Source organism: Momordica charantia (genome assembly GCF_013281855.1).
Source record: "Momordica charantia cultivar OHB3-1 chromosome 4 unlocalized genomic scaffold, Mcharantia_2.0 BLBB01000004.1, whole genome shotgun sequence".
Taxonomy (NCBI): Eukaryota; Viridiplantae; Streptophyta; class Magnoliopsida; order Cucurbitales; family Cucurbitaceae; genus Momordica; species Momordica charantia.
In genome coordinates, this window is record NW_028275162.1 from 2254057 (window position 1) to 2281900 (window position 27844).

At 35.2% G+C, this 27844-nt stretch overlaps 4 protein-coding genes across 8 annotated transcripts; 1 reads left to right on the forward strand and 3 right to left on the reverse strand.

The window, feature by feature from the left end:
- Positions 1 to 519: 519 nt before the first annotated feature.
- LOC111007639 (Rrp15p protein) lies at positions 520 to 3548 on the forward strand. Its single transcript, XM_022280057.2, has 8 exons — positions 520 to 1270; positions 1360 to 1461; positions 1544 to 1625; positions 1762 to 1781; positions 1879 to 1939; positions 2566 to 2642; positions 3050 to 3157; positions 3246 to 3548. Exons 1-8 carry the CDS (start codon positions 827 to 829, stop codon positions 3312 to 3314), a joined length of 963 nt encoding a protein of 320 aa, XP_022135749.1. The 5' UTR covers positions 520 to 826; the 3' UTR covers positions 3315 to 3548.
- A 979-nt stretch (positions 3549 to 4527) lies between these two features.
- On the reverse strand, positions 4528 to 9445 carry LOC111007638 (zinc finger protein CONSTANS-LIKE 9). 2 transcript variants are annotated; one of them, XM_088122740.1, is made up of 5 exons: positions 9165 to 9445; positions 7686 to 8351; positions 6374 to 6564; positions 5681 to 5988; positions 4528 to 5312 (listed from the first exon to the last, which is right to left on the reverse strand). In XM_088122740.1, exons 2-5 carry the CDS (start codon positions 8257 to 8259, stop codon positions 5183 to 5185), a joined length of 1203 nt encoding a protein of 400 aa, XP_087978866.1. In that variant the 5' UTR covers positions 8260 to 8351; positions 9165 to 9445; the 3' UTR covers positions 4528 to 5182. The 2 variants fall into 2 exon arrangements, with proteins under 2 accessions (XP_087978866.1, XP_022135748.1); XM_022280056.2 differs by having other exon boundaries at positions 6374 to 6586; positions 7696 to 8351; positions 9165 to 9442.
- A 2541-nt stretch (positions 9446 to 11986) lies between these two features.
- On the reverse strand, positions 11987 to 22157 carry LOC111007691 (uncharacterized). 4 transcript variants are annotated; one of them, XR_002601015.2, is made up of 19 exons: positions 21628 to 22156; positions 21002 to 21528; positions 19167 to 20525; positions 18355 to 18879; positions 18158 to 18229; positions 17942 to 18022; positions 17790 to 17824; positions 17590 to 17677; positions 17379 to 17516; positions 16605 to 16796; positions 16436 to 16515; positions 16300 to 16372; positions 16116 to 16217; positions 15794 to 15899; positions 15458 to 15545; positions 14884 to 15139; positions 14554 to 14632; positions 12584 to 12673; positions 11987 to 12433 (listed from the first exon to the last, which is right to left on the reverse strand). XR_002601015.2 is itself a non-coding variant. In XM_022280144.2 (16 exons), the coding sequence occupies exons 1-16, from the start codon at positions 21983 to 21985 to the stop codon at positions 14953 to 14955; spliced, it is 4011 nt and encodes a 1336-aa protein (XP_022135836.2). In that variant the 5' UTR covers positions 21986 to 22156; the 3' UTR covers positions 14687 to 14952. The 4 variants fall into 4 exon arrangements, 1 of the variants encoding a protein (XP_022135836.2); XR_002601014.2 differs by lacking the exon at positions 12584 to 12673; XM_022280144.2 differs by lacking the exons at positions 11987 to 12433; positions 12584 to 12673; positions 14554 to 14632 and having other exon boundaries at positions 14687 to 15139.
- Positions 22158 to 23660: 1503 nt separating this feature from the next.
- LOC111008014 (period circadian protein) lies at positions 23661 to 27199 on the reverse strand. Its single transcript, XM_022280593.2, has 4 exons — positions 26934 to 27199; positions 26754 to 26853; positions 24569 to 24967; positions 23661 to 24089 (listed from the first exon to the last, which is right to left on the reverse strand). Exons 1-4 carry the CDS (start codon positions 27038 to 27040, stop codon positions 23961 to 23963), a joined length of 735 nt encoding a protein of 244 aa, XP_022136285.1. The 5' UTR covers positions 27041 to 27199; the 3' UTR covers positions 23661 to 23960.
- Positions 27200 to 27844: the final 645 nt, after the last annotated feature.

Below are 27844 nucleotides of genomic sequence, written 5' to 3' on the forward strand. Positions count from 1 at the left end.
CTGACAAATTTTCAAATATTTTTTTAAGCGACTTAATTCATCATCTAAACTTTCACCAACTCACTATATCATGTCATATAAGTTTATTATCAACAAACTTTAACTCTAATAAAATGAATTCGTATAATTACAAAACGTTGAAAATTTGTATACAAGAGGAACTTTTTTTTTCTTTTAAAATTTTTTAGTTTAAAAATTCGTAGACATAGGAATCCAAACTTCTAAATTTTTGATCCATGATACATGACTAACTAACCAATTGAGTTATTCTCGTAAAGCATCTAGAACTAATTCGGTATCACGTGCAATCTCAATTGCTGCCCTTCGAGGGCTTTTTATAGAGCCCACAAGGGAGACCAAGATCCAGCCCATATTGAAAATTTAAAGGCTTTCAAAGAGCCCATTAGGAGTGCAAGATCCAGCCCATTTTGAAGGCATTCGTTTAGTGCAAGATCCGGCCTATTTTGAAGGCGTTCGTTTAATTTGGATATTAATTAAAACAAAAAGAAATAGAAATCAAAATTAAACAAAGAAATTATTTTGGAAATTGGAAGAGTGAGAGAAAAAAAAGAGCGATAAACCCTAAAAGCACTACTGTCGAGTGATCAATGGCAGAATAGGAGGAGCGACTTCTCCGACAGAAACCCTCCGCCGGCCGTCACAGGGCTCTTTCGTAACCCTAATTTGCCCCCAAATTCGTGTTCTTCAATCTTGATTCCTAGGTCTTATTTTGTTTGGTGTTGAAGGTGACGGTTGATTTCTGCTGACATTGGTTGAGACTGTTGAAATTTTTGTTGGGATAAGCTGCGTTTTGGATTCAGATACTATGGCTGACGATGCGCTTGCAGTAGAAACAGTGGGAGGTGCGAAGAGGAGGAAGAAGATAGGTTCCAGGAACAAGAAAAGACCGAGGATGACGGGGGGTGGTGGAAATAAAGTGAAGGTTGATAGGAAAATGAAGAAACTTTTTCGTAAACGGGCGCGCGAGTATAATTCAGATGATGACGACGATGAGGAGGAGGAGGCTGCGGCTCCGGCGGTGGGAGATGAGAGTACAGTTTCACTGCGCAGTCCTGAGGAGGATAGAGATGAAGAGTTCCCTGAGGATGAAGGAGGGGAAGGGAAGGATGTGAATGCGGATGCGGAGCTTTCTGAAGACGATGAAAATGGTGAAATTCAACCGGGTATAACTAAGTTTACGGAAGGCTGTAGAGCATTCAGAGCTGCTTTCAGGAGTATTCTCAAGAAAAGCGTATCCGATGAAACTCTGGTAGTTTATAACGTACACTTTTGGGAATTGTTTTCAATGGTTGAAACTTGAAGTAATGAAGAAATGGTTGTGCCAAATTTGTTTTGCAGGGTCCTATATTATCAGCAAACAAGAAGCTTGTTGCTGAAAAGCTTGCTGAAGAGGAAGCTGAGCGGAAGGTGAAAGGAGAAGCCAAGAAGGAGAAACAACTGGTATTTCATTTTAAAATAAAATGCTTTGTCTGTTGTATGATTTAGTTTGCTTAAAATTGGTTGATTGTAAATGTTATTGTAGGTTGCAGAAAAGGGCCATGTGAAACCTGCTAACTACTTGGATTTTCATGAAAAGTTTCTCATTGGCGTTGCGACAAAAGGAGGTAGCTTACTGCTTCATCTTACTTTAAGATGGGTGTGATAGTTTTTTTTACTTTTGGGATTGGGATTATTACATTCATCGTCGTACTAACATAGTTTGCTAATCACCATGTGCATTGCTGCTTTCTGGGTTGTCAGTCGTCAAGTTATTTAATGCAGTAAGTAGCCAAATTTTGATTACAGACAACTTCGGTTCTGCGACATCCTCCTTATCTATGTTGCATCGCTTAATTCCCTTAATTTAATATGATACAGGTCAACAAGGCACAACATGCTCAGAAGGGTTTAAATCCTTCGAGAGCTAAAGATGCTAAAGGTATTGTACATCCTATGTATCTCTGATCTTAGAAGTTGCTGAAACCTCTAACTGTGTAGAAGTAATTTAACTTTTCCTTTTTTTCTGGCCGTGTGAATACACAGTCTAAACTTACATTGGATTGATTTGGTTTAACTCTGTTGTTTCTGCCTGTGGTATTGTATTAACCTTATATCCTGTTTTCCAATTGATATGACGTATGCCTTATATTTTGTTTTGGGGTTTAAGTACTTCTTTGTTCTCGATGCAAACCATTTTGTTTAGTCTGACAACGTATTGAGCTTCTACGTTAACGAGTCCTAGGCAACTTTCTTAATTTATTGTCATTGATTAGAACAATATGTATGTAATTGGAGTAACCAGTGATTATAAGGCTTGTGCCTCAGATTTATTGACTTGTTATTCCCCATGCTTTCTCTCAGTCAATTTAATTGCTTCTACCACTGGTAAGATTTTCTTATTTTTTTAGCATAAAATTGCTGGATTGGTTTTGTTTGCATATATTAAGAAACTATTATACTGTTACATTTCTTTCTTTTTTTAGCATGACTGTGAGTGAAATTCTGCCATACTTTTCCATTCTATCCAGTCTCATTCTGGTTTATTTATTTGCTTAATACTGCCAGCTATCACAAAGCGCAGGAAAGAAGCTTTCTTTTCTGAGTTAGGCAAGACAACATTGTCAGCAACAAATAACTCAAAGGTTGGTTATTTTTCTATTTTTTGAGTCGTCTGATTTCTGCTATATGATATATGATAAATTTATTATCTTTTAACAACTTGACAATAAGTTATTTTCATTTTGATCTCTCATAAGAGATTATTACAAATACCCAAGTCTTGCTAACATGAGCAGCAAAGATAATACCTATTCCTCCCCTTAAAGTTGGAGGTTCAAATCTCCACTCCCACATTTGTTATACTCAAATGCAAAACCCGTGTCTTTATGCACATGATGGATCATATTCATGGCCTTTTTAATCATCATCATCATCATTATTGTTTTTGTGCATGGTGGAATGGGGATGGGGTAAATTTAGGTCACAATCATATATGATCTGTTCCTTCAGTTGGATAATGAATTCAAATGGCCACCTCTCTGTTGAACAGGTAAACACATCAGCTGGTGCAGTGGATGCTGAAGGGCCTGCGTGGGCTCCATTACGTGATAATTATATGCTAACCAATTCCAAGTTAAAAGACTGGGACAAGATGCCAGTAAGATACTTTCAAACCTAATATCCTTTGCTCCTTTTCCTTTTTGTGTTCCAATTTTCCATATCATCGTGATCAATTATACTTTCAGGATACAACAACTTTATCTGAGGATGATGGGAGGATGTTGGAAAACAGTAGTTCTGATGACGAGGATTGATCGTTGTAGCTTTAGAGTTGCCTATAGTTTATAAAACTATTTTGGCCTGTTCAGTGTTAACTGCAAGAGTACCCAAAACCATTTCCCTCATATGATGAATGTGGTGGAAAATTTACCATGTATGCCTCAGCTGTGTTATTGAGCCAATTTTTTTGCCTTCTATTTTTTTTGTGCAAATTTTAGTCTCTGCCTTTCTGTGAGATTCAACTGTATAAATGTTGTTCGCTTTCACGAGTTTCCGAGCAAACTGGTTGAAGATGGAAAATTTTGGCCTTGATTTGCATGGATTACATGGTTTAAGAGAAATTTGTCTAGCCTCTTAACAATGTCTTCCTAAAGGTTTCTTCTCCCTTTTGATGATTGTCTTTGTGGGGGTTCAAATCGACGTTGATTTTTGGGCACAAACTGCTATCAGATTGTTAACGGGGTTGGATGGGTCCGTTACAGGTTAAATTTTGCGAGGATTGGAGCAAGGATTTTCCACAGGGAACTCACGGTGGATATCTAAGTTAAATGGGAAACTTTTAAACCTCCTAATAAAGATGAAGATAATATTTTATTTTAGTTTATATATACAATGGAAAAGTAGAAAGGATACCTAAAATGGTGGAGATGGGGATCATATTCTCCAAAAAGTGCAATGTGAAAAATCCTCTTTTGACAAAAGTTTGTTTTGTTTCCAATTAATTTGGTTGATTTTTTGAATTTCATTTTTCATCCTTAAACGTAATTCTTTTAGCTAATTTTTAAATTCTCAAACACCTATCTATCAAAAGTAAAATCTATTTTGAGTGCTATTGTTATATATGAAGTTGTCCATTTTGGGAACAAATCATTCATAACAATGAAAAGTTCATTTAAAATAGTATCAAAATAATGCGATCCTCTTTTACCTTATTTGAGAAATCGAATAACATTCTCATCTTTCCAATTGGAGAATTTGTAAAAGTCCCATTGCGAGAAGTTGAAAGTATGCAAGAGGACTCCGCTCCACTATGCTCGATTTCACCTATTGAAGCATGTGTATACCACGGAAGGAGATGAGCCAAAGATGACCTGTGTGACAAGCAATCAAGAACGTTTGATTCGGTTATACCTTTTGGACTTGCCAATGCCACCTTCCACTCCGACGTGTGAACGTTAGAAATTGTGTGCTTTTAAAAGTTCATAGAAGTTCATAGAAAATAAAAGGGAAATGAAGTACAAAATTGGGTTAAACACTAATACCCATGTTTGCAACATATACATTCATCGTGTAGCATTCACGAAATCATAATCATAAGTTACAACAGTTCAATTTTTTGTTCCAAATATAACTGTTATGGCTGCACATTTCTACCTCATCAAATAAATAGGATTATAAAATTTACATGTCAGTTGGAAAGGAATCAGGATTACCCGGAAACTGAGGGCTTGGTGCAGCCATGCTTGTCAAGAGAAGACTTCCCAGGTGTGAACACATCCATTGCCAGCCAATGATCAAGAATAGTCTTTTTCAAGTTTTAAGTACATAGCAAAGGAGCTGAAGCTGGAATAACCAAGAAAAATATACCCGTTCCCGGAAATCTACATTGTCTTGGAGGCAAATGTTTGCGATTCTTGGATCGTTTGGGGTGGTGTGGATATAGAATCTTCGGCCCCTCGACTTGTATCGATAGAGCTGTTAGACCTGGCTTTTGTACATCTACTCTTTTACCATCTGATGGGAACTTGGGGATCTTTCGTATTCGAATATACTTCCTGTCCTGCACCGGGATATCGATGTTTATCCATAGATTAGAGTATAATGTTGGACCTTTCCAGCCAAGTATCGATGTGTTTTTTTTCTTTTTCTTTTTCCTATCCGTCGAGTTCCAGACGTTTAACTTTCAGTAGCTTCTGGTTTGACTCATCGGATCATAGTCATAAGCTTCTCCAGCTTTAACAAAGCGCCCCTTGACACGTCTTCTCGTATCGGCTCTCACTTTGCGAGAGGCATACCTCACCTTTTTTTCAAACCTGTGATAGGAACAAACAATAGTTGAGAATGCAAAAGCTTTGTGTATAATTATGTAAGAATCTATAAGTGTTAGATCTGGCAAAATTTTCTGTAATGCAAAATTTTCTATTGTGTTAGCAGTCATAAAAGTCATTAAACCAAATTTCTAATTTCTCGAGATTTTCTTGGATTTGAGGAAGGTCCTCCATTCGAACGCTATAATATAAATTCCTCGATAATCGTTTGTTGGGCTTTGTGCTAATTTCCAAGCACGCAAGTGGAAAAGTGTTAAATTATTGATAAAAGATTAAATTTACTCATCTCAAACTTTCAAGTCTAGAGGTGATTTAAAATGATAAACATGTCTGAGCTCATTTCAAATACTCACTTTCGAGCTTTCTTCTTTTCCTTGTAGCGCAGTACAGCATCGCTGCGGTTAGATGACTGGAAAGAGCTCTCAGTGGTCATCGGACACCATGGAGGCTCTCCCATCAGAAGCATTGATGAAGCTCCACAGTCTTGATGATCTCCGGCACTACTCTCTCCGGTCAGGCCAGAAAATGACAGGCTGGAGTGCTCTTGCTTATTGTTATAACAAAGAATTGGTTCAGTCTTCGAACTCATCACAGAATCTGCAGATGCTGCATTACTGCTTGCTGGCCGCATCATATTGTTAACTAACCCAACTGAAGACCCCTGGAATATAAACATCCCCGTTTAGCAAACGACGTCTTTCAATTCTGAATGTCAGGCTTGAACTAAACAATACTTGCCTACACACTGTTCAGTAGGAGTTCCTACTGACTCTCTAATGTAACATTCAATAAAGTTTTTGAGCCAATAAAAACATGCCACATCAGAAAGTTAGTAGGAGCTCCGACTACCTAGTGAGCAGACAAATATTGTTTAATTTAAGTGGCATGCAACTATCGAATTCTTACAAGGCTGTTCATAAGAAACAACCAGCGATGTGCCGATTTTTTTCTCAAGAAAGTAGGTGACAGATAATATCAAAGCAATGAGAGGCTAACTTTTCCAACAAACAATAAAAAAGGCTGTTGTTGCAAGGAGATTGGAGTACCTCTGGGCAACCGGATTTGGCAGCAGATATACCTTTGATCCTGAACAAGCTATCAATACCACCATTCTCTAATAACTCTTCGGAATAACTGCGACATACACCAAATAGTTCATCATAGTTTTCAATATCCAAACCATCTTCGTCCATATTTAAATTCTCGAAGAGGTCGTCCTCAATGTCGAATCCAGGACCTTGTGTTCCACGACAGTGTAACTGCATATTAATATCGTGAAATTTGCAAATATTCTTATGAAAAAACTACTAAGTTCAAAGACATAAATATCATCACGAAAAGTTGTAATCGGATAATTATAGTGAGCGAAGTAAACTAGAGCGACAAAGTTGGTTATAGCAAAGAAAATCTCAACTTTCATGCCTGTAGAGCCATTTACAAGTGTTTATGCAAATATAAAAAAAAAAAACTTGCACCATTTGAAAAAAATATGAGGACAAAATTATCTTCAAGTTATAAGAATGAAGAGTTGATCAAAATGAATATTAACAACTTAGAAAATATAAAAGAACTACTAGATCCAAGTCTTACCTGAAATTAGTGAATTTTAGAGTTCCATTGGAAAGTCTAAAGGTAACAGATTATCAATGTCAATCCAAATATTTATTCAGCAAGGTTCATGACTCCTAGAATAAAAAGCAAAATAATATAGCTTTTGAAAAGAAGTGCTATAACATATAACTTAAGAGTTGTGTACAATGGTAACACTAATTTGGGTTTCTTAACTGGTAAACAGGGGTCGGTTCTTGTGGCAGGCGGCTTAGCAAGTTTACTGTTCTTTAGGGCTCATGGATTGAGAGAAACAACATAGTTTTTCTATGAGCAGAGAGATCTTGAGAGGACGTTTGAGCTCTTATTCGGTTTCATGTTTCCCCCAGTGACCAAAACCCTTTGTAATTACTCATTAGGTTTAATTTTGCTAGATTTCAGCCTGTTCTTTTAGTCTAACTTTCTTTTGTTGGCCTTTTTTAATAAAATAATTAGAGGAAAATAGTGATACCATAGCATTTGAAAAAAGCAAATCATAAGGCGTTAAAATGGTAGATAGATGGCTATTAGGACATGAATCTATTATCTTGAAAGTATTAAAAATTTTGACTTGTCCTTTCGACATATGTCGGTAAAATTAGGGCTATATACTTCTGCCCACTAGTTTGGCTTATAAACAAGCATTTTGGCCAGAAGCAAACCATATAAGAAGGATTTGGATTCAATGAAACAGCATAAATGAATAATTTCATGCTACATATGCAATCATTTTAATTAACTCATAACTTTCTTGTGGAGAATATGATTTACCATTATATACCTTGGGTGAAGTTACATCTGTAGTCATTTGTTGGTCCATAATCTGAGGCTTGGATAAATATTGAGGCACTGAAGAGGATCCGTACCAAATTGATTTATCCAAACTTGACAATCCAGTGGTTTCATCATTTTGACCAGCATTATCATCAGGACCCCAGGCATTTACTGCACTATTTTCAGCAATACTCATCAATCCTAATTCTTGCTCACAAGCATCACTTACAGAAGGGAGATCTAGAACAAATGACCAGATAGATGAGAGCTCTGCAGCCGTTGGGCATCCGGAGTAACAATTGATCGGTTGCCTCTTCCGAGACGAAATGGAGGCAGATGAGCTATGCCCCATATAATCACAACTTTGACAAAGAGAAATATTCTCCTCAGGACATCTAACAAATGCAGGTTGCGAATGGCACCTATCACATAACAACGTTCTTGAGTGGCGCCTTGACAAAGCGTTAGCAGAGTGAACATTACGGTCACAAGATAAGCACAAAGCTGCAGAATCAGATCGGCAGTAAACTATCGCCCTTTGATGCGCACAGAAATCACATATGTAACCCATACTGCATCAGATCTCCTCGAGCCTTTCCCCTAAGAGATTGTTTTAGATTGCCAAAGCTAGAATCAACTATAGAAACAAGCGAAATGCAGCTTCTGCAATAAATAAAAAACAAATTAATTAAAAATTTATCACTCCCCAAATCTTCACCAATGCCAAACAAGGCAGTTTCTAACTTTAACAAGAGAAATCTGTTAGCAAGAACCCAACCTACAAATGAAAATATATCCTATGCCCATCATTTCCCCCCACTACAAAACTACATAAGTTAATCTGCTCAAATTCAGAACTATGTATATATAAATCTGTCCAGAAATGGTAAATATTCTCCTTTCCATTCAAGAACCTATAATTGGGAAACTGAATCTGCCTTTAAGTGGAAAGATATGGTCACTACCCATGGCCCCCAGCCTCCAAGAAATTAGCACAAATTCATATCCAGCACAAGAATAAAGGGGAAGAGATGAAAAACTTTCGTGGACATTCAATTCTGACCCATGAGTACCATGGGCACAATAAATAGAGTTAATTTCCTGCAATGATTTCATGGACTGAATAAATCAGACGGCTAACTCTTTTGCACAATCAGAACCGAAAAACCGTGGCAAAAACACATGAATTCAAAAAATTTAATGCAACCCACTTGAGCATAGAACCAAAACATGAACAATAACCCAACAACAAGAAGTTTGATGCAAAAACAAGAAAAGGGGTACTCAGCAGAAGGCTCCCACATTCAAAATCGGGCAAATTTTTTTACAGAAATCAGTTCCCAAGAAGATGGAAACACACAACAGAAGAAAAACACTAATATTACCAAACAGAAAAATGGAGAAAGGGAAGGGGAAGAGGAGGAAGAACTGAGAAGTACAAAAAGGAAATAGGCTCAAAGAAAGAAATTACCGTACCTAGAAAACACAAACAAAGATCGCTAAAAGGGGGCTTTTGATCGCTGAAAGTTCTTGAATCTCTCTTAATCTGATTCTGGGTTTCTTTTTTCCCCTTGGTTCAGATGGATAGAGGAGGAGGAAGAGGAGGATATGGGGTGGATGTGGGCATGTGTGAGAAGGAGAAAAATGACATAACCCAATTAAAAAAACTAAAAAAGGTTTCTTTTTTTAGATGATAATGAAAAAATAGAGCAGAAAGGAGAAGAGGGAAAATCTAAGAATAAATGTTAGAGAAGAAAAATGGGATTAGAGAAAATGGGTCATTGTCCTTTATGAAGGAAGTTAGGCCCTCACTCTGCATTAATGGTCCCTCCTATTGAATGCATCAAAACCTACTTGGCATGTGCTTTGCCAATTGCCATTTCCCATTTTTCCTGACTCAGCTGTGGATTTAATTGCCCAAAAGCCAAAAAGGGTACTTTTTTATTCTTAAAGAATTTTGGTAATATTATTATATTCTTTTCAAGTATAATATTATATATGTCATAAGAGATATTATAGTTTATGAAGAGATGAGTACTTGCTTGGTTGAGTGTATCTTTCAACAAGAACTTTTCTTTTTTATTATTTCTTTTGAGAATTAAAAGAAAATAAGCATAACCCAATTCATGATTTGTAAGTTGTCATTAGAAAATAAGAAAACAATTTTGTGATATTACTTTGAAAAAGTTGTTCTAAAGGAGCCGTCTTTGAGCTACACATGGGTTTTGCAATAATATTAATTAAATGATCAAATTAAGCTAAATTCATGAAGTGTACATCACTAAATGTTCTAAAGTTCCGACTTTATGGTAAATGTTACAAACTTTCCAATTAAATAGCTACTCAATTGTTGAGTTGTGTTGTACTTAAAAAAAAATGTTGGGTTGTGTGGAGTCCAAACCACCAAACTTATTGAAGGTTGTTTTCAAAGTTTGGATTGAAAGAAAGGGAGGAATGGAGTAAAAGAGCACTGCAGAGTTAAAAGTCGAGAACGCAGTCTAGGCGCTATACTTGGATGCCTAGGTATGGCACCGCGACGCTATCGTAGAACGTTGTGGCACTTCTAATTTCTTGGCTATGACACTAGTTCGTGTAGGCAATAAAGTCCTAGACGTTTTCTATTTAGATGAGGCATTTACCTTTCTTTAGATATGAATCGTCAGTGAGCTGCTAGTAGCCCCAAGGAGAAGTGAGAGAAAAGAGTGCGTTTATTCTTCTATGAGGCGTGAGAGAGTCATAGACAAAGAGTTCAAGTAACCATTGTTGCGTTCTCTAGAGAATTAGGTAGCGCGTTGAGAAATCTCATTATAATTTTCATATTATAGTATAACTTGTAGACTAGACGTACTCTGAGTTTGAGATGAATCTATATAAACTATGGTGTTAGTTTTTCTATCATTACTTTGACTTTCCTTCTATTATTAGGATTGATTTCCTTGTAACGTGCAGATTTAAATGTCTTTTAATCAATGAGATATGAAGCGTGGTAAAATCTTCTTGGGTAAGCTTAGTTTAGGTAAGATTAATTTATTTGAGCCAGTATTTTTTTCTTTTTCCAAATATCACGTCACAACCGCGGAAATTTGAACCCTAATGAAATAGAGACGTCTAGATCATTGAACTCTACCTATATTGGTACTAAGATAAATATTAAAAAATTGTTAAAATTCTTCTCATTCAAATTTTAGTACGACGTGTGGGAGTGATGATTCAAACTTACAACTTTTTAGTTGGAGATATGTGTCAATTACTACTGAACAACGCTCTCTTGGTCATTAAAATTTTAGTAATTATTTATTTAAGTAAACAACAGAAAATACGTGATTTGAGGGAGCAATGTCATATGAGAGAGATTGTTTGGTTGCATACGCTAGAGCTTGTGCTTGTGTGTGATTTTCCAATACATAATTTCCCATTTGGTGCAATTAGGCATCCACTTAATCATCTATGCATACAAAATTATGCCTTTTTTGGGGCAAATAAAATACAAATTTCAAATCCTCACCCAATTTTTTTTTTCAACAATTAGTACTTAGTAGCTTTGTCTATGTGATTCTATTTTAATCTTGAATTTTTAACTTTTTTTTTTCAATTTCATCCAACCTTCAATTTGAGGAATTGTGACATCATTACTATTTCCTTAAACAAAATTAGAAAATTACACGCAACCTAACCAATGAATTTCACTAATTCAAAAAAAAAAAAAAAAAAAAAATATATATATATATATACATCCAATCAAGCTATGAAAGTGCCCGACCTTTTTTTCTTTTTTAATTAAATCTCTGTCGTTTCAGATTGATAACAATTTAGTTCATAAATTTTAATATCTAATAACTTATTCTCTACCATAAAAAATCTCATCAAAATTAAGTATCGGTATTTATTATGTAATGATTTAAGCTTTATAGTTTATAAACACATTTAGTCCCTTATCATTTTATCAATTTACATGTATAAAAAACCTCGTTAAATCTTGACAACATTTTTTCCATAAAGACTAAATTGTGACATTGAAACTCAAGGCCTAAATTATAATAAATTTAAGAGTAAAAGAACTAAATCATTATAAATTAAAGTTCAAAAACTAAATCATTGCTTCAATAAAAGTAAAAAAAAGATGGAAAGTAAATTTTAACCTAAACAAAAACATCAATAACTAAACTTTTGGATCAATTTAGTGGTGAAATAAACACACCATGAGTTCTATTTCTAAATATGAACATCCTTCAAGTTCTATGAAGCTATTTAAGGAATAGAAAATACGTAATAGAAGTAGCCTATACCAAATTCCTCAATCAATGAGATAAATTTGATGTCTACATCTTCATGTCATATTATTGTTCTCATCAATAATATAAACCTGAAATGATCATTCAAAACTTTACAACAAACAGTAAATCCCACTTGAAAAGCTCTTCTACTAAGGTCATGTTTGAAAGCAAGAGAACAAAATGAACAGGAAGAAAAAAAAAACGACAAAGGAGAAACGACTTGTCGTTTGCAATAGATCTTCTTCAAAAGCCTGCTCCTTAGTCCTTAGATGCTATATCTTCATAGCTCAAAAAGAGAGAGAGAGAGAGAGAGAGAGAGAGAGAGATAATGCTAATGTGGGGAATCAGAGGCCTACTTTGAAAACAAAGAAAAGACATCAAAGATTCAACAATGAAGCATTCAACCCCACCAACCCAAAAAGTGTGCAAAAGTGCTTTGTCCTTCTCCCTTTCTCTCCCATTATTATATACCTGCATCGAGCGATGTTTTTATTAATCAAAGGATTAAATAAGGATCGATCAACATTTAAGCAAAACCACGAAAAATTCAACGAGCATTAAAAATATTGAGGCATATTATAAATTTCTACAAAAGAAAATATCATAAATATAAATAACTACCGTGAGCTGGTCTAGTGATCATTGAAATTAGAGGAAAAGCACCGTGGTGGCCACCTACCGGAATTTAAAATCTTATGAATTTTTTTACACCTGTGAGATTAATTAAAATAGGTATAAAGTGGCTTGAACACTCATAAAAATTTATCACAAATAAAAAACTTCCACCTATTTAAGAAGCATAAATTCTTGGTTGATTCATTCAATTAAAGTTTATAATATATGGGTCTTTCTATAAGATTGATGCCTCAGTATTTCAATCAACATCAATAATTTAATTCTGTTTTATAACTAGTGAAGAGAATACTCAGTGATGTGGCCATATATTAGTGATAGTAGTAATATAAAAGAGATTCTATGATATTATATGCATGAATGTTTTTTTCATCATATCTACCAATTGAATGAGATTTTCACTGTTCAATAGTCTTCCGTTAATTTCAGTTTGTTATGCTTATGAATTTAATCCATCTAATTGACGTACAATAAACTATTCATGTCATCATCTATTGAATTTTTTTGCAGATTAAAACCTACTTGTCTTAGTTATAATACTATTGGAGGCTCTAAACAATTTGATATAACAGAACATCTACATCCAGAAATTGTCCCTTTCAATCTGAAAGTCTCGGTCTAAAGAGTCTAAGATTTTTGTTCACAAGAAAAACGTTGGCCATGACATACCCATTTCCCATGAAAACTTGCCTTAGGAATTTGAATATCACAAGAAATCTCTTCCTCATCTTAAGCCTAAACTGACTTGACCGGTCTTTTTTTTTTTAGAACTGGAAGTCAGAACTTTGCTCTCCTGTACCCAAGAGCAGTCGCGCCCACCCCAAGACTCAGATCCAAAAGACATCAAGGGTCTTTTTGTATTAAACTCACCAGATGGTTCAAACTTGAGACCTCTAAACCAGTGAGACCAAGAGATCCCAAGCCCTTGCCAATTGGACTACCCTTTGACGGCCGACTAGTAAAAAAAAATGCTTTTAAAAAAATAAAGGTGCAAGCAATGACAATAAATTTCAACCCAATTAAAGCATTAAATTAATTGCTTAAGTTTTTTAAATTTTGGAAATTTTATTAGCAATTTAATCTAAAAAACAACTTATAAATGAAATATAGACAAATATAGACAAATAAATGAAGCTCACAAACTTCCTCATTCAAAATTAAAATGGTTCAACTATCTACCTATTCCTATTAATTGGAACAAATTTTTTAACGTTAAAGACCCAATTATTACACTTGTAAAAATAGAGGGACTAAATTGTTAATAGGTATATATAAAAGGAACATGTTACAATAGCCAAAGTATAGTAACCAAGTACAATATTGTATAATTACATAATAAAATGTAAATATAAATATAAATATATATATATATGTTTAATTTTCTTTAAAATTTCACCTAATAAGTTTCAAAAGACACAATCCAATCCAACACATGAGATCACCTACACACCAGTCCAGCCTCTTCTCCATCTTCCCTCCCAATAATTATCACTTGCACCCCCATAATGCCACGTGATATTACAACACACTAGACCACTCCTTGCTGGCCTTATTTAATTCATGGCATGAGAAAAACTATAATATTAAAAGAAAGATGCTGATCCAAGCAGATCCTATAATGTTTTAACAACTTTATTGTTTATCAGATCCAAGCAGAACCTACAATGTTTTAACAACTTTATGTTTATGTAATAACGTCAAATTTTGACCTCAAGTAACAGGGTACGGTGGTTTGGCAAGAAAATAAAAAGCCATATCCAACTTGATATTTTTTAATATTATAATTAGATAAATAATACTTTTAGGTGGTTGTGCTTGCTAAAATCCAAAGGATATAAAGAAATTGAGCAATAAGATCCTAGGATTTTGACTCATTTGCTAAACTCCATAATTGACCTAACAGGCTAACTATTCTATCTTTACTTTACATTTTAATATAGTAGTCTTTGAGATAGTACCTAATTTTGAATGATCATGCGTGATGAAGCCCATGCACTTGTAGCTTTAACCTTGTGGTGTTGCTCCAACCTGATCCTCCTGCAATTTCAGTATTCCAACATCCATAGGTGGCAATCAAACTTTTAGATGAGATACTCTTAACAGAAACTAGAGAGATCAAGTCATGAAACTAAGACTGATTATCTCAGTCTTTATCATCATTGATCTTGCTCAAGTTTAGATGTATTTGTTCAAATAGCAAGCTTCAGCTACATACAGATCATGAGGAAACTCATCCAACGTGTTAGTCAAAAGTACAATTCCTCTGTGTATTTTCGAGGGAACAATACCTGACGAGATTAAATTGTACAATCATGTTGCAACTACAAGTAGCTTTCAAAACTACCGAGAAACCATTATTATTGGCTTGATGAACTTTGCACAACCTCTGAAACACATCTACAAATTCTTAAAATCCTTGAATATCCAGCATCTAAATTTCCAACTGCAGTTCTAATGTCATTTAACAGTGACTCTGAGAGTGTGTACTGAGTAGAAGCAGGAGACTCAATCTTATGCGGAAGAACTTCTGAAGGATAAATTCCTCTGCCAAGAGATCATGAAATTAATCAATGCGATAATTTCAACATTGCTATAGTAATATAAATGACATTCATGCTCCATCCAAAGATGAAATTTATATGTTGCATGGACATCATAAGCTCGGGGTTACATACAATATTGCCCTGGAGAATTACTATTAGCAACTAGTACGTATAAATATTAGTCCAATGTCCATCAATAATACAAGTTCTATAAAAATAATCGGTTAACAGAATTCATGGGTTAAATATTAGGCCAAATAATAAGGCAATTCAGACAAGCAAGACGTATAGAACATAGAAAGAAAAAATTGTAGCTTACCGATTCAAATCTGATACATTCAGAATCAGGTTTACCGTCCGGCCACTTGGGAAGTCAATAAAACTAAGTTTCAGATCAAGATGCTCGTCTGCAAATATTGAAATCACCAAACAGAAGTTTAATTTTCAACTTCTCGTAGGGGCAACCAATTGCAAACAATTTTTAAAAATTTTGGTCATGAAACTACCTATTTTTGGAAAAGTTTCTTAGAGTAGTGGTTTAAGATGAATTACATTTGAGAAAAAAAAACTAATTAGTGAAAGATCGTCCATGTGGGTTGAAACAAACGAGCAACCCAAGATTATACATGTAAATCGTAGTGAAGATATTTGTGACCTGATAGAGAGTGAAATCTTGTTAGAGTTAGACTTGAAATCTCTATCTGGGCCATCTGCATTTCCTCAATCACATCCAGCAGGTTGTGGAGAAAAGAACTCGTGGTCTGACAAAGAATTAAAAATAATTAAAAAAAATAGCGTTTATGTACTCCAGATAGATACTACAAAAGAAGCTGCGTTATTTAAGTGAAATTGGTATAGAAACACTGGAAGTAAAAACAATAGCCACGGAGAATCAAAAGAAAAGGCAAGTGAAAATGGTTGGACTTTGGAGTTCGTCATGAAGCGATGGGTAAGCCAAGCAAGATAAATTAACTCACTTGAGTTTCCTCGGACAAATGCCTGGAGGCAATACACTTCCTTGTCCTCTTAACATTTAACACGAAAGCAAATGCACTGCAAGCATTCATTTCTGGAAAGTTCTGGTAGAAAGAAATAAAGTAAAACAGAATTGAAGAGAATGGGTAGAAAGCTGTTGAGAAAATAAATAATTTCATTATGTACCTTCTCTATGTGAGTATCATTAATTGTATTTACGATGGTTACACTCGTCAATGGATTGGCTTTAACTGTAATCCTGTAAGTTAAAAAACTTAGCGAACAATGCAGCGCTAAACTGAGATTATAAAACATAACCAACCTTTGGCAGGCGTAACTAAGGTAGTTGAGAAGAACGGTGTAATGATCATTCTTTTTCTCAAAATCATCTACTCTCCACATCTGAAAAAATATTTTTAAAAAAACAGTGTTACATAAATTTAATAAATTATGTCTTTGAATCAAAAAGAATCTTGGTAAATGTGGCAAACCTGCAAATCCTGGTAAATAGACCTGCAGAGCCTCCTATTCCCGAGATGATCAATAACTGAGGCAAGGATGTTGGTCGAACTTGTTTCTCCCTTCAACTTACAGTATGTTGAAAAATATCTGCTTAATACCTTTATTTTCCCATCCAAGGATTCAAATGCTTGCTTCATCATGCTGACTCTATCACAGGACGCCTGCACCAAACAAATTGACTTGTATCATTCACCAAGAAATTAATTTGGCATACCAATTTACTGAACAGATATTAATGTCAATCTATACACATGCATACATACACAAGCATGTACACACACAAAAACAAATATCTAGTGACGATCATTTAGAACATAATTCTAATATAATTACATAATTAGCTTTTTTTCAATAATCAATTAGAAGAAGAATAGATAAAATTACTGAACATAGAAAACTAATGTATGCTCTAGTATAAGTTGTCAATAATATGCTCCCATATTTTGCAGAAAAGTAAGCAGGATGGTTGACCATTTCTTATTCAAAAGTCAAGTTATACAAATGCTCTTGACTGGAATATTGCAATATTATGAAGTCAAGGTCACTGAGAACCCAGTGAAAATCAACCAGCATCCTTGAAAATTTCACACATATACCATAACCTCGGACACCAGTTCAGAACTAGTGTATCCACAATGTAACATAAATTTGACACGTCTGCATAATGTCTTTTCGCAGTGATTCCATTAATAGGATATTCAGCCATATAGAAGGAATTATGATTCACAAATCTCATGTCTAACCTCAGAATCATTTGGGCATGAAAGGCCATTTCTGTCATCAACTTGACTGCTCTTTGAACCACGTTCTGTGATTTTTTCATATTTCAATTTCAACGTTTTAAAATCCTCAACATGAAAGCTCAATGACTGTGCTCTATTCTGCATGAAAGTGTGCACGGAGGTTTAAAATTATTCATAATCTGGATATTTAAATTACCAGAAAATACAATACCTGATATCCATCACGCTTTGCACACACCAACTGAAGCTTTGCCTTATTATATGCTACTTTATACATCATCGATCTAGCTTCCACTACCCTGTGATAGCATCAGCGTATGAGTGTCAAAAACAGTTATTTGACCAATTCTTGAGAATATAAAGAATCCACATAAAAACTTGTTTATACAAGCAGATGCTTTCTCAAATCACCTTTTACGCATTGCTCCGAGATTCTCAGTTACTTTCTGCAGGTGAAACAAAACTAACATTAATATGTCAAAGCTTCTAACATTAATAAACCTAACACGACAATTAGTTATATAATAGCATATCGAAATATGAGCTCATTCAATATTCACGACCTGAGACTGGATTTCAGAACAAAGAAGTTCATATTCTTTAATCTTCAAAAGGTGAACCAAAGTATCTTCAAGCTTCTCAAGCTGCATAATAAAGTAAAAAAATAACAGTAGAAGTGGGGGTAATGAAAAACACATTATTATTTAATATAATTTAAAAAATAAATGAAGAGAAAAAAACATAAAGAAGATGATGGGAAGAAATCAGAGAAAATATACCGTTTTTGAGTTCAAACCATTGATCAATGGGGGTAGCAAATCTTTTATATCTGCTGAAAATTTTCTTGACATCTGCAAGATGATACAAGTAAACAATTCATGAACCCAACACGAGAACAAAGAAGTCTCTATGACTCTACCACCAAATGTGGTTAGCAGACAAGTGTCCTTATCAACCAAAAAGGCAGTCAACTTACATCTGTCCAATCCGTAAATGCTCTATTTCTACTACCCTCTATCTTTTTGCTTCCGTTGCTCATTTCGTTGAACCCTTCCACTGGAGAGTCCACATCACAACTTCCACCACGCTTAACTTTTGGGCTCTCCTGATTCCTTAGTATTATGTCATCATGATCTCCTTCAAGAGGAATCATGTCAATGTTTCTTCTCTTGCTCCCAGAAAGGCTGTGATTCCTTGAAGAACTCTCCGATATGTGGCTTGCTTGATCAAAATCATAAGTAACATGTCCACTAAAACTGGATGTTGGAGAACCCATTCCTTCCCTCATAGAGGTCACATCATCTTTCGTTTCACTAAAATTCTCATTTCTCAAGGGACTTTGAAATGGCTTTTTCCTTGCAGAACTCTGAGATTGTTCGTTCTTCAAGGGACTCAGAATTGACTTACCAGAGATGGGATTCTCAGTCTTTTTCTTGCCAGACGAGGTCTGAAATGAAATTAACCTTCTGGGACTGTAGTTTGGCATTCCACTGAAAGGACTCTAAGATAAAAATTCCACCAAAGTCAATATAAAATTTGGAAACCTTGAGAAAACAGCCAATAATATCATAAAATACGGCAGTAAATTATTTGCATCTATTAAAAAAATGGTTAGGAAAGACTACTATTGAGAAGATTTTAACCATAGGGTTGAAACTTGAAAGTTTACAGCTGATACGATAACTTTCAAAAGAGAGCCTCACTCAACCTTGGGGCCAAAGCAGTCACTATTGACATAATTTATATCTTATATTAGCTATTGCTAAGGAAAAGCAAATAGAATACAACCTGCAGAATGGATGGTCCACCTGTCTGAGCCTTCTGAAACTGCAGTGGAAAAGCATTAACCATGGAGTTCTTAGCATCACTTGCCAATCGAGACTTCAGGATGCTCCCATCCCTTGAAGATAGTAGCAAATTGCTAAAGGCTTCAGAACTATGCTGCAAATTTGAAAGGTGTCCTCCATTATCAGCCCCATCAACCAAAGATGGAGCTTTAAGTAACGGTGAAGTTGACACAGGTTCACTTTTGGGTTGCAGTGAACTTGATTTGTCAACTTCGAAAATCAGAGGACTGGTATTGCTAGTATGTGCAGCTGCATCTCCTCCTTGCATTAGACAGGCACTGACATGCTTCACTTGTTGGTCACCCTGCTTCAGTTCACCAAAGCAACTAGTCGAACATTCAGTGGCTCCTAAAAACCTCACGTCTAAACCATCCAAAGGAGATGAAACAAGCGTATCATGTATACTAGTAGAGTTATTCTGTTCTCTGTCATCAGGTATAATGTCCAATGACAAGGCATCAATTTCAATACTAGTACAAGACCCCAACAAACGATTTTCTGGCATCAAGATATGCGGCATAACATCTTTTTTCTCAGACCAAGTAACTTGAGCGGGTGACTTTGCTTCTATAGCTAGCTTACTAGGTTGCACATTGGAAAGATTTGCCATAGTCATATAGCCTGGAGTTTCTCCAGCCTCAGTAGAACCTTTTGGCTCTTCACTTTGGCTCAACCTAGGCAAGTCTTTTGAAGTCTTGACTCGGCTACCATCAATGCTAAATGAACTTTCAAATTCACCATTGTTCCCATTGGAACTGAAAAGTTGTTCTTCCAAACGCACAACAGGAATATCTGTGTATTTGCATTCGAGATCCTTGCAACGATCAGGTTGACCACTCAAGTTAGCCATAGAAGAGTAACTTGATAGTCTGGATTTCAATCTGTCAATCCCTTCTTTAATACTCGAAATACATGGAGACGGTTCAGGAAGTCTGAACTTGGAAATACTTTTCTGCTTGGACGACAGTTCCTTGCCAAACTTCATGCTTCCTGTGCTCATTCTATAATCTGGCAGCTTTGAGTTAGGAGTCACAAGAGCAGCAAGGGCAGGTGAACTAAAAGTAGCAAAAGATGTTTTGCGTTCAGCAGATAAAGATCTATTATTTAGTGGAGATATATCTTTGAGTTTATAGTCAATGCCTTTCATTGTTTCATGCCTTCTATCCATCAGAAAGTCCTCCTTAGCCCACCCATCTGACAAATTTCCTTCTAACAAACCATTGGATTGAAAAACTTTATGGGGTGTGCCATTATTGAGTATACTTTTCTCAACTGCATGTTTAGCGTATTCTTTGATTCCCTGAGAAAAGTAAAACAAATCGACAAATATATTCATCCGTACTTGTGCATCACCAGCAAAACACTTGGAAAATTTTCAACCACAGTAAGAAATTTAAATGTTTGAGTCTTGTGATAGATGCAGAAAATTGCATCACCAACAAAATGTCACACAAGAGGCAGCTATGAATCATGTGCAACCACATAAGCTCTGATAATAATGGCACTAGAGAAGTCTCTTCACTGTAACAACTAACAAGATAACATATTCAAGTAAAATTGAGATAAAATATATATATTTTTCAACTGCGTAAGTTAAAACTGCCCCATCATTTGGACAATTTGGAAAAGCTTTACTAGAAATTAGGATCATGCAGACTAGACCCAACAAAAACTAAAGTAAAAATATTGAAACCCATCCTCGGATAATACTAAGGTAAGTCTGCAGAGTAGTCTGCAGAGCAAAAACATCAAAGAAAAACAAAATTTTGTACTAACATTTTCCATTTCAGTTCTCCCAGAGATTTCCTCATCATAGTTGTGATGTACAATATGATCAACTTCGCGAGTCTCATTGTGTTTGGGCAGTCTTTCATCAACCGAAATAGCATAGAGATCCCTGCTTCCTTCAGTCAAAAGTGCATCTAACGCGGGAGATAATCTCCCATAATCAAATTTATGAGAGATCTCTCCCACGATACTCATTGCATTAGAATCTTTACTTCTCACCACGTCACCAGATTGCAAAGATGGAGAAATCAGCTTTTTAGCTTTCGTCAGTGCCATAAAACTGTCAGTGTTAGATGGGGTGGTATTCTGGGTCGGTGTTCTCTCTCCAAAGTTAAGCCGAGTGGCCGTAGGAGTCTTAAGATCTCTCCCAGAATCTGACCCGGCAAGGCTACGAAAATGCATCGAAAATGCTGTTGAATCCATTGTAACATCATGGTTCTCATCAGAGGCAGCAGAATCAGACAACCGCCCGGGTCGAATGAAATTCGCTGATACAGGTCCGAAAAAATTGTCCTCTGCAATAATGAATTGAAAAAAAAACATCTTCAAAACTACTTCTCCAAAAATTCGCAAAATATAGTGAAAACGAAGAGGGAAAGAAACAGAAAACGTGCCATCGTTGGAGGCTGCGGAGCCAACAGTACTACTCCCCGGCGACGGCGACCCAAGCGGCCTCAGAAACGATTTCCTCTGCCCAATAACGTCATCATCCACATTAGGCGAAGATTCACGGGAATCATCGCTATCAACCAAATCCCTGAAGAACCCTAGAACCTCGTTGTCCGGAGGAGCAACCTCGGGAGTAGCAAGGGGCTCGGGAGGCGTCTCGTAGTCCTCGTCGCGCTTGAAGATGTGCACGGAAGTGATCTCGACGTCGGCAAAGCTCACTCGGCGAGCCCGCTTCTTGTTGAAGGCCAGGGTTTCTTCCTCAGTGGCAGTGTTGGCGGCCTCTTCAGGGTCCTTGGAAGCCATTGGAGGCAGATGAACTACAGAGCGCAGTGATTTCGAAAGGTTTCGGAGTTCAGAGATGAGACTTCATGAGATTCCGATCACCGAACGGACTCTGGTCGGAATTTTAGCCCGGCGGAGATGAGTGGAGGGAAGAGAGGGGAGGCATTGTTTGTGCGGGAAAATGCATAAATATTTCAAAATATAAAAATTCGAATAAATCGACTGTTTTGTTTTTTGCTTTTTTGTTTTTATTTTTTATTTTATTTTAGACTTTCCATTAGAATTTTAAGTTTAGACTTAATAAGGGTTTGATTTGAGTCCGACTTCGAGTATTAATTTTTTTTCCGATATTGTTTGATATGAACATAAGGCGTAAATTTATATTTCTTGCAAAATGTTAAAAAATATAAATATAAATCATAAATAAATACATAATAATAATAACTATTGAGAAATTATACTAAATATCATAAATAAAAAATATATTTATATAGACAATAATGCACTTTTTATTTATTTTTTTAAATGTCACAAAAATTATTTTTGATTAGATTGTATAAGTTGGAAATTTGTGCATTTTTTATGATTTTAAACCGCAATGTTATATATATGTACACATTAACTTTTTTATTGTTGCTATCTTTGTAATTCTCTTTAATATATTAATAACAATTATTTTAATACAATTAATAGCAATAATTTAAAAATGATAATACTCTATTAATTAAATATTTTATTTAATTTTTTTAAAATATTCATCGATATATTTTATTACAGTTGAACTTAGACCAACTCAATTAAATTGATATAGGTAAGTCAGAGTTTTAGATTATCACATTTTCTTAGACCAACGCTAAATTAACAATTGAAAATACCATAGAAAGACCTATTGTTATACCGATATATGTGTGTTGTAACTTATAAAGAAAATTGAAAATAAGCCGAACCAATCACTAGAGCTCGAAGATGGTAGACAAATACCAGTAAATTGAGTCAAACATGGCAATTTGTTTTCTTAAAATTAATAATTGACAAAAAAAAAAAGATATTTTTCCTGGAGAAACAGAAAGGTTTTGAAGTTGGTTTATAGTCTAATAATTATAATCCTAAGGTTTTCTTTTAAAAGATAATGCTAATCATAAAGTAAAATATACATATTTGTTTTTGTCAAATAAAACATATAATTGATATCTTTTTCTATAATATTTCATTTTTCAACTCATCAAATTAAATATGAATCGAGAGAACCTATTACTCTAAATTACTCGTGAATAAAATGATGATTTATTATGATGTATCATATTCATCCAAAATATTTGTAAATACCAAAACATTCATTTAGGTCGTGTACTTTCCCTTTTATTCATTTAATCTTTATAATTTCGAAATGTCTATTTTGATTCATGTACTTTTAAAACGTGACAATTTTAATTATTATTTACAAAATTAACACAAAATTTATATATACGATGTAAACTTTTTAATATAAATTAATAGCTACATTTCAAGAAATTTAGTAGGTGAAATGTAATAATAAAATTGCAATTGAAAGAAACAAGATAAAAAATGAAATTGACAGGACCAAAATGGTCACATTTTAAAAGTAAAAAGACAAAAACGAACATTTAAAGAATACAATGACTAAAACATACAAAAAAAATTGAGAGTACGATAACTAAAATAGACGTTTTGAGAGTACATAGACTAAATTAACCAAAATAAAAATAAATATAAATAGTATTTAAACAATTAAACCGATTTTTTATAATAAAGACAAATTAAGAGGATCAATTACCTCTCTTTCTCCTTCGCTTTGTACTTGTGTTAGCCAATAAAAAGATTCTTGTAAACAAAATGAAAAGACAGAGAAAATTGTTGCTATATGAACAACAGAAAATCAAAAACAAAATTCTTGAACTGGATTTAAACATTTAAGCATTGCGACTACCCTTGTTGTTACCATATGAACCAATTGATTGATTTGAATGATCCATCATCAGCCGTATAAAGCACGCCATGGCTCCTTAACATCTTTTGATGTTTCTTTTGGATTCCACACGATTCCTTCTCTTGAAAAGCTGAGGGCCAAGCAGCTTGCAAAAAGCTCACCCATTTCATTCAGTATCTGGATAATAAACCACACAGAGAGAATCTGATAAGAAACAGAAACACATTTTATAACTACTTCTACAAGCAGCAATAATCAACTCCTGATCTAAACTCACTTTAAACGTAAGTTCAGGATGACGTTTTAGAAAGTGCAGTTAGATAATTCAAAGTGATTTTTAAAAATTCACAACAGAAGTGTTTTTAGAGGGGGCGACTAATTAGTTTTTCTTCCAAAAGTTATGGAGAAGTGTCTTTGTTTAAAAGTACGCTATTCCAAACTCACCCGAAGTACTTTCAAGTGTCAAAGATTTTCTCGAAACTACTATAGTTTTTTAAAAGCACATCTAAATATCGAATTAACTAGAAATACTTTCCCGTTTGATTCAGTTAGTTGTTTTGCATGCCCAAATTCGGATTATAACATGGCCAACTTTATGTATCAGACTTCTGGGCATGGAAATCCCAACAATATAAAATGATTGGTTGAATAAGTACCTGAATCTCTTCTCCTGCAGCTTGATTGGAAAGACTACGACCTGTTCGTCCAAAAACGAAAAAAGCAGGAATGTTTGAGACGCGAATCAAGTGTAATAAACAGGCCAACTGTTCATGATAAATCTGCGACATTGGTGGCAGTTTCTGCACTTTGGCAACCATCGTTCGTGAAATGTCCGTTTCTGGACCAATCTCGGTACCATACAGAAGAACAGTCGGATCATTTTTTGTGACAGTTTTGCTCTCCCACTTGATCTTTGAGTACGTAATAACAGATGGGACCACAAGAGTAGGCATCGAAGAAGAGGGTAAACTATCTCCTGCTATGTGTGAAAGAACTTCATTCACAGCACATGCCAACACTGGAGGTTCATAACTTTGTAAAATTAAGACTGAAACCTGAAAATTCAAGCAAAAACAATATGTGGCAAGGGTAAAAAACATCATCCACCAATTAACTTTTGTAGTTAAGTCCCCGCATTAACTCAGATCGGCTGACAGAAACAAGTAAAATGCTATCCCACGGGCAGATGCAGAAGAGCACATTCAACCTTGATATATGGAAAATGTTTGATACAGTCTTCTAAAACATGGCAGATACATGCTCAAGATAAAAGCACTAAAAATAGTGGTAGAAAACAGCAGTACCATTTTCACACATTCACAACACATCTAACATAATCGGTTGCAATATTGAATGGGATGGTTCAGTTCTATTGAATTTCCAACTGAGAATCAATCTATTAATACCTATATCAACTTCCTCACATGCTTTATTACAATCTAAATGCTACACCATGACAATGAAGTAACAAAAAGTATTTTTTATACCCTCATAGGAGAGACCTGAACTGGCCGTTATAATGTAAATCCTTTGTAAGCAGCTAAAATTTTCAGAGAGTCCACTCCAAGCTTCATGTCATTCCAGTGGGCCAAGATAAGCTAATGGCTACATCCAATCCGCAATAGATCCCAAACAGAGCTGCACTTTATCACACGTTTCCTATCCTAACCAATGATCATCTGCCTGAGCCCTAACTGGTGCGTGTAGTGTAGACAAGTAGAAGAAATGTCAACCAACTATTCCTGACCTACTGCTTCACCTGGATCTCTCTATCTCTCTCTCTTATTTTTTTTTTTTTTTGGGCTGGAATTGTAGACCAGTAAGTGCAGCCATTCCCTTGAGGATAAAGCTATGATGTTGTAATCTTGATCACCAAAATGATAAAATCCTAGTACTTCTTCTTATCAACCTTTCTGAGTACTTATATAGCCTTCATACCAGAATAGGAAAGTGCGAATTTCATCTCCAAACAAATTACTAACCAGCTATCCAAATTAACCTACTCCATATCAGTACTGCTCGGTTTTTGCGAATGGAAATACAGTAGAGAAAAGGAATATCACATGATACGTACACCAAATAATAACTACGCATTGGTGTGGTGCTCACCAAACCCTCTTTGATGCCTAAGACTCAAACCATTGTGCAGGGTGTCAAGCAGTATTGAGCAAGGGCAAGGAAAAGTACAATGTACCTCAACAATGATCTAGATCCCTCTATTTATAGAAGGGAAGTAACAATAACATTTTAGATTCGGACCCGAGGGACATCAAGAATTTTTTATATTAAGCTCATCATAATATTTGAACTTGAGACCTCTAAGCTAACATGACCAAGAGGCCCCAAGTCCTTGCCAAATGGGCTGTCCTTTGGGGCTTGTTCGTCCTACCTTCTATATGTTCATTCTATCTTTGCCCCTTCCTGAAGAGGAGCACCTATCCTTGCATTGTGGATTTTTTGATAGATGATTCCAATGGATCCACATTGCTTTGTCAAATGGCAAAAATATTCACCCAATAAAACGTTTAGCATCACAATAGTCGGGGTGACATATCCTACTTTCATTCGTATACAAACAGATCACTTTCTATTTTATTGTTTTCTTTAATAAACCTCCTAATGACATGATAAAATTTATTGGCATGTTTGTCTAATACAAGAGTTCCATACTGCACAAGTACTGGGATATTTCTAACTAGAAATATGAAGTTCCATAGCTTGTTTGCGACATGTTCAACACTGACATTCTCCAAGAAAACTTCTAACCATTTTTCAACAACTTCAGCTCCCAATTTTCCAATATAGAAACTGGAACGCAACTCATAATCGCTCCAAAAGTACCTGATAGGTTCCCTTGCCGTCGAGATAGTGAACGATGTTCCCAGAGGCTTTGTGGTCTTTGATTTCATACTGCTCCAGGGAGAACTCGAAGCATTCATCTCTGTAGCAAAATCAAACCAAAAATGATCTGTTAGTCAGCTAATTTTGAACTCGACGAAAAACAAAATAGATGGAGCTAACCGCGTGGTAACCGATATTGGAGGGTTGGGGCGGAGAGCTCCGGAAATGGCTGAGGCGAAACCCTCGGAATCTCTGATGAGGAATATTACTTTCGGAGCTAATTTCATTCTGTTCTCTCTGAGGTGCAACTCCGATAATGGTGAAACGCCGGCGGAGGAGATCGATTTCAGAGGACCTTGTGATTTGGTATACCTTCGATTGCTCTTTCTGCCATTGGAGCTTCTCTGCTTCTTGGGTTCTTTTTCTTCTTCGAGGATGATGCCGATGCAACGACGTCGTTCTACATTGCAATTGTTATCTAAAATGTTAAATTACTACTCTACCCCCCTGCCCTTTTTCCTTTTTTCTTTTTGTTTCAATTGAGCCCATTTATTCAATTTGATTTAAACCATTTAAAAATACTGTTTTTTTTTACTTCATTTAAAATACTGTTGATGTTGTTAAATGTTGTAACATGCTAATTTTTGTTAGTATAACAATATTTAACATAAATATTTCAACCTCCCATTTTTTAGTCGAAGATATATAATGAATAATATAATAATAAGGGACAATTTTTCTCTTAACTGCACACAAATATGAACAAAACATGTGCATCCAAACACTCGCTAATGATTCAAATACTGTAGTCTACTAATATGATATAATCTAACAATCTGATATGCAACATGTGGAGGTGGAGATCGAACTCACATCCTCTTGATTGGATTGAAAATATACGTCAATTACTCCTCGCTTTAGCGATGTTATATTTTTTTAAATATTTCATATATATTTTTTCTTGACATTATTTTAATAGGGACAAACTACACTTTTAATCCCTATAATTTAAGTTTGGGTTCTATGTGGTCTCTAAATTTCAATATTCGACAATTCAGACAATAAGATTTTGAAAATAGTTATAAATAGCC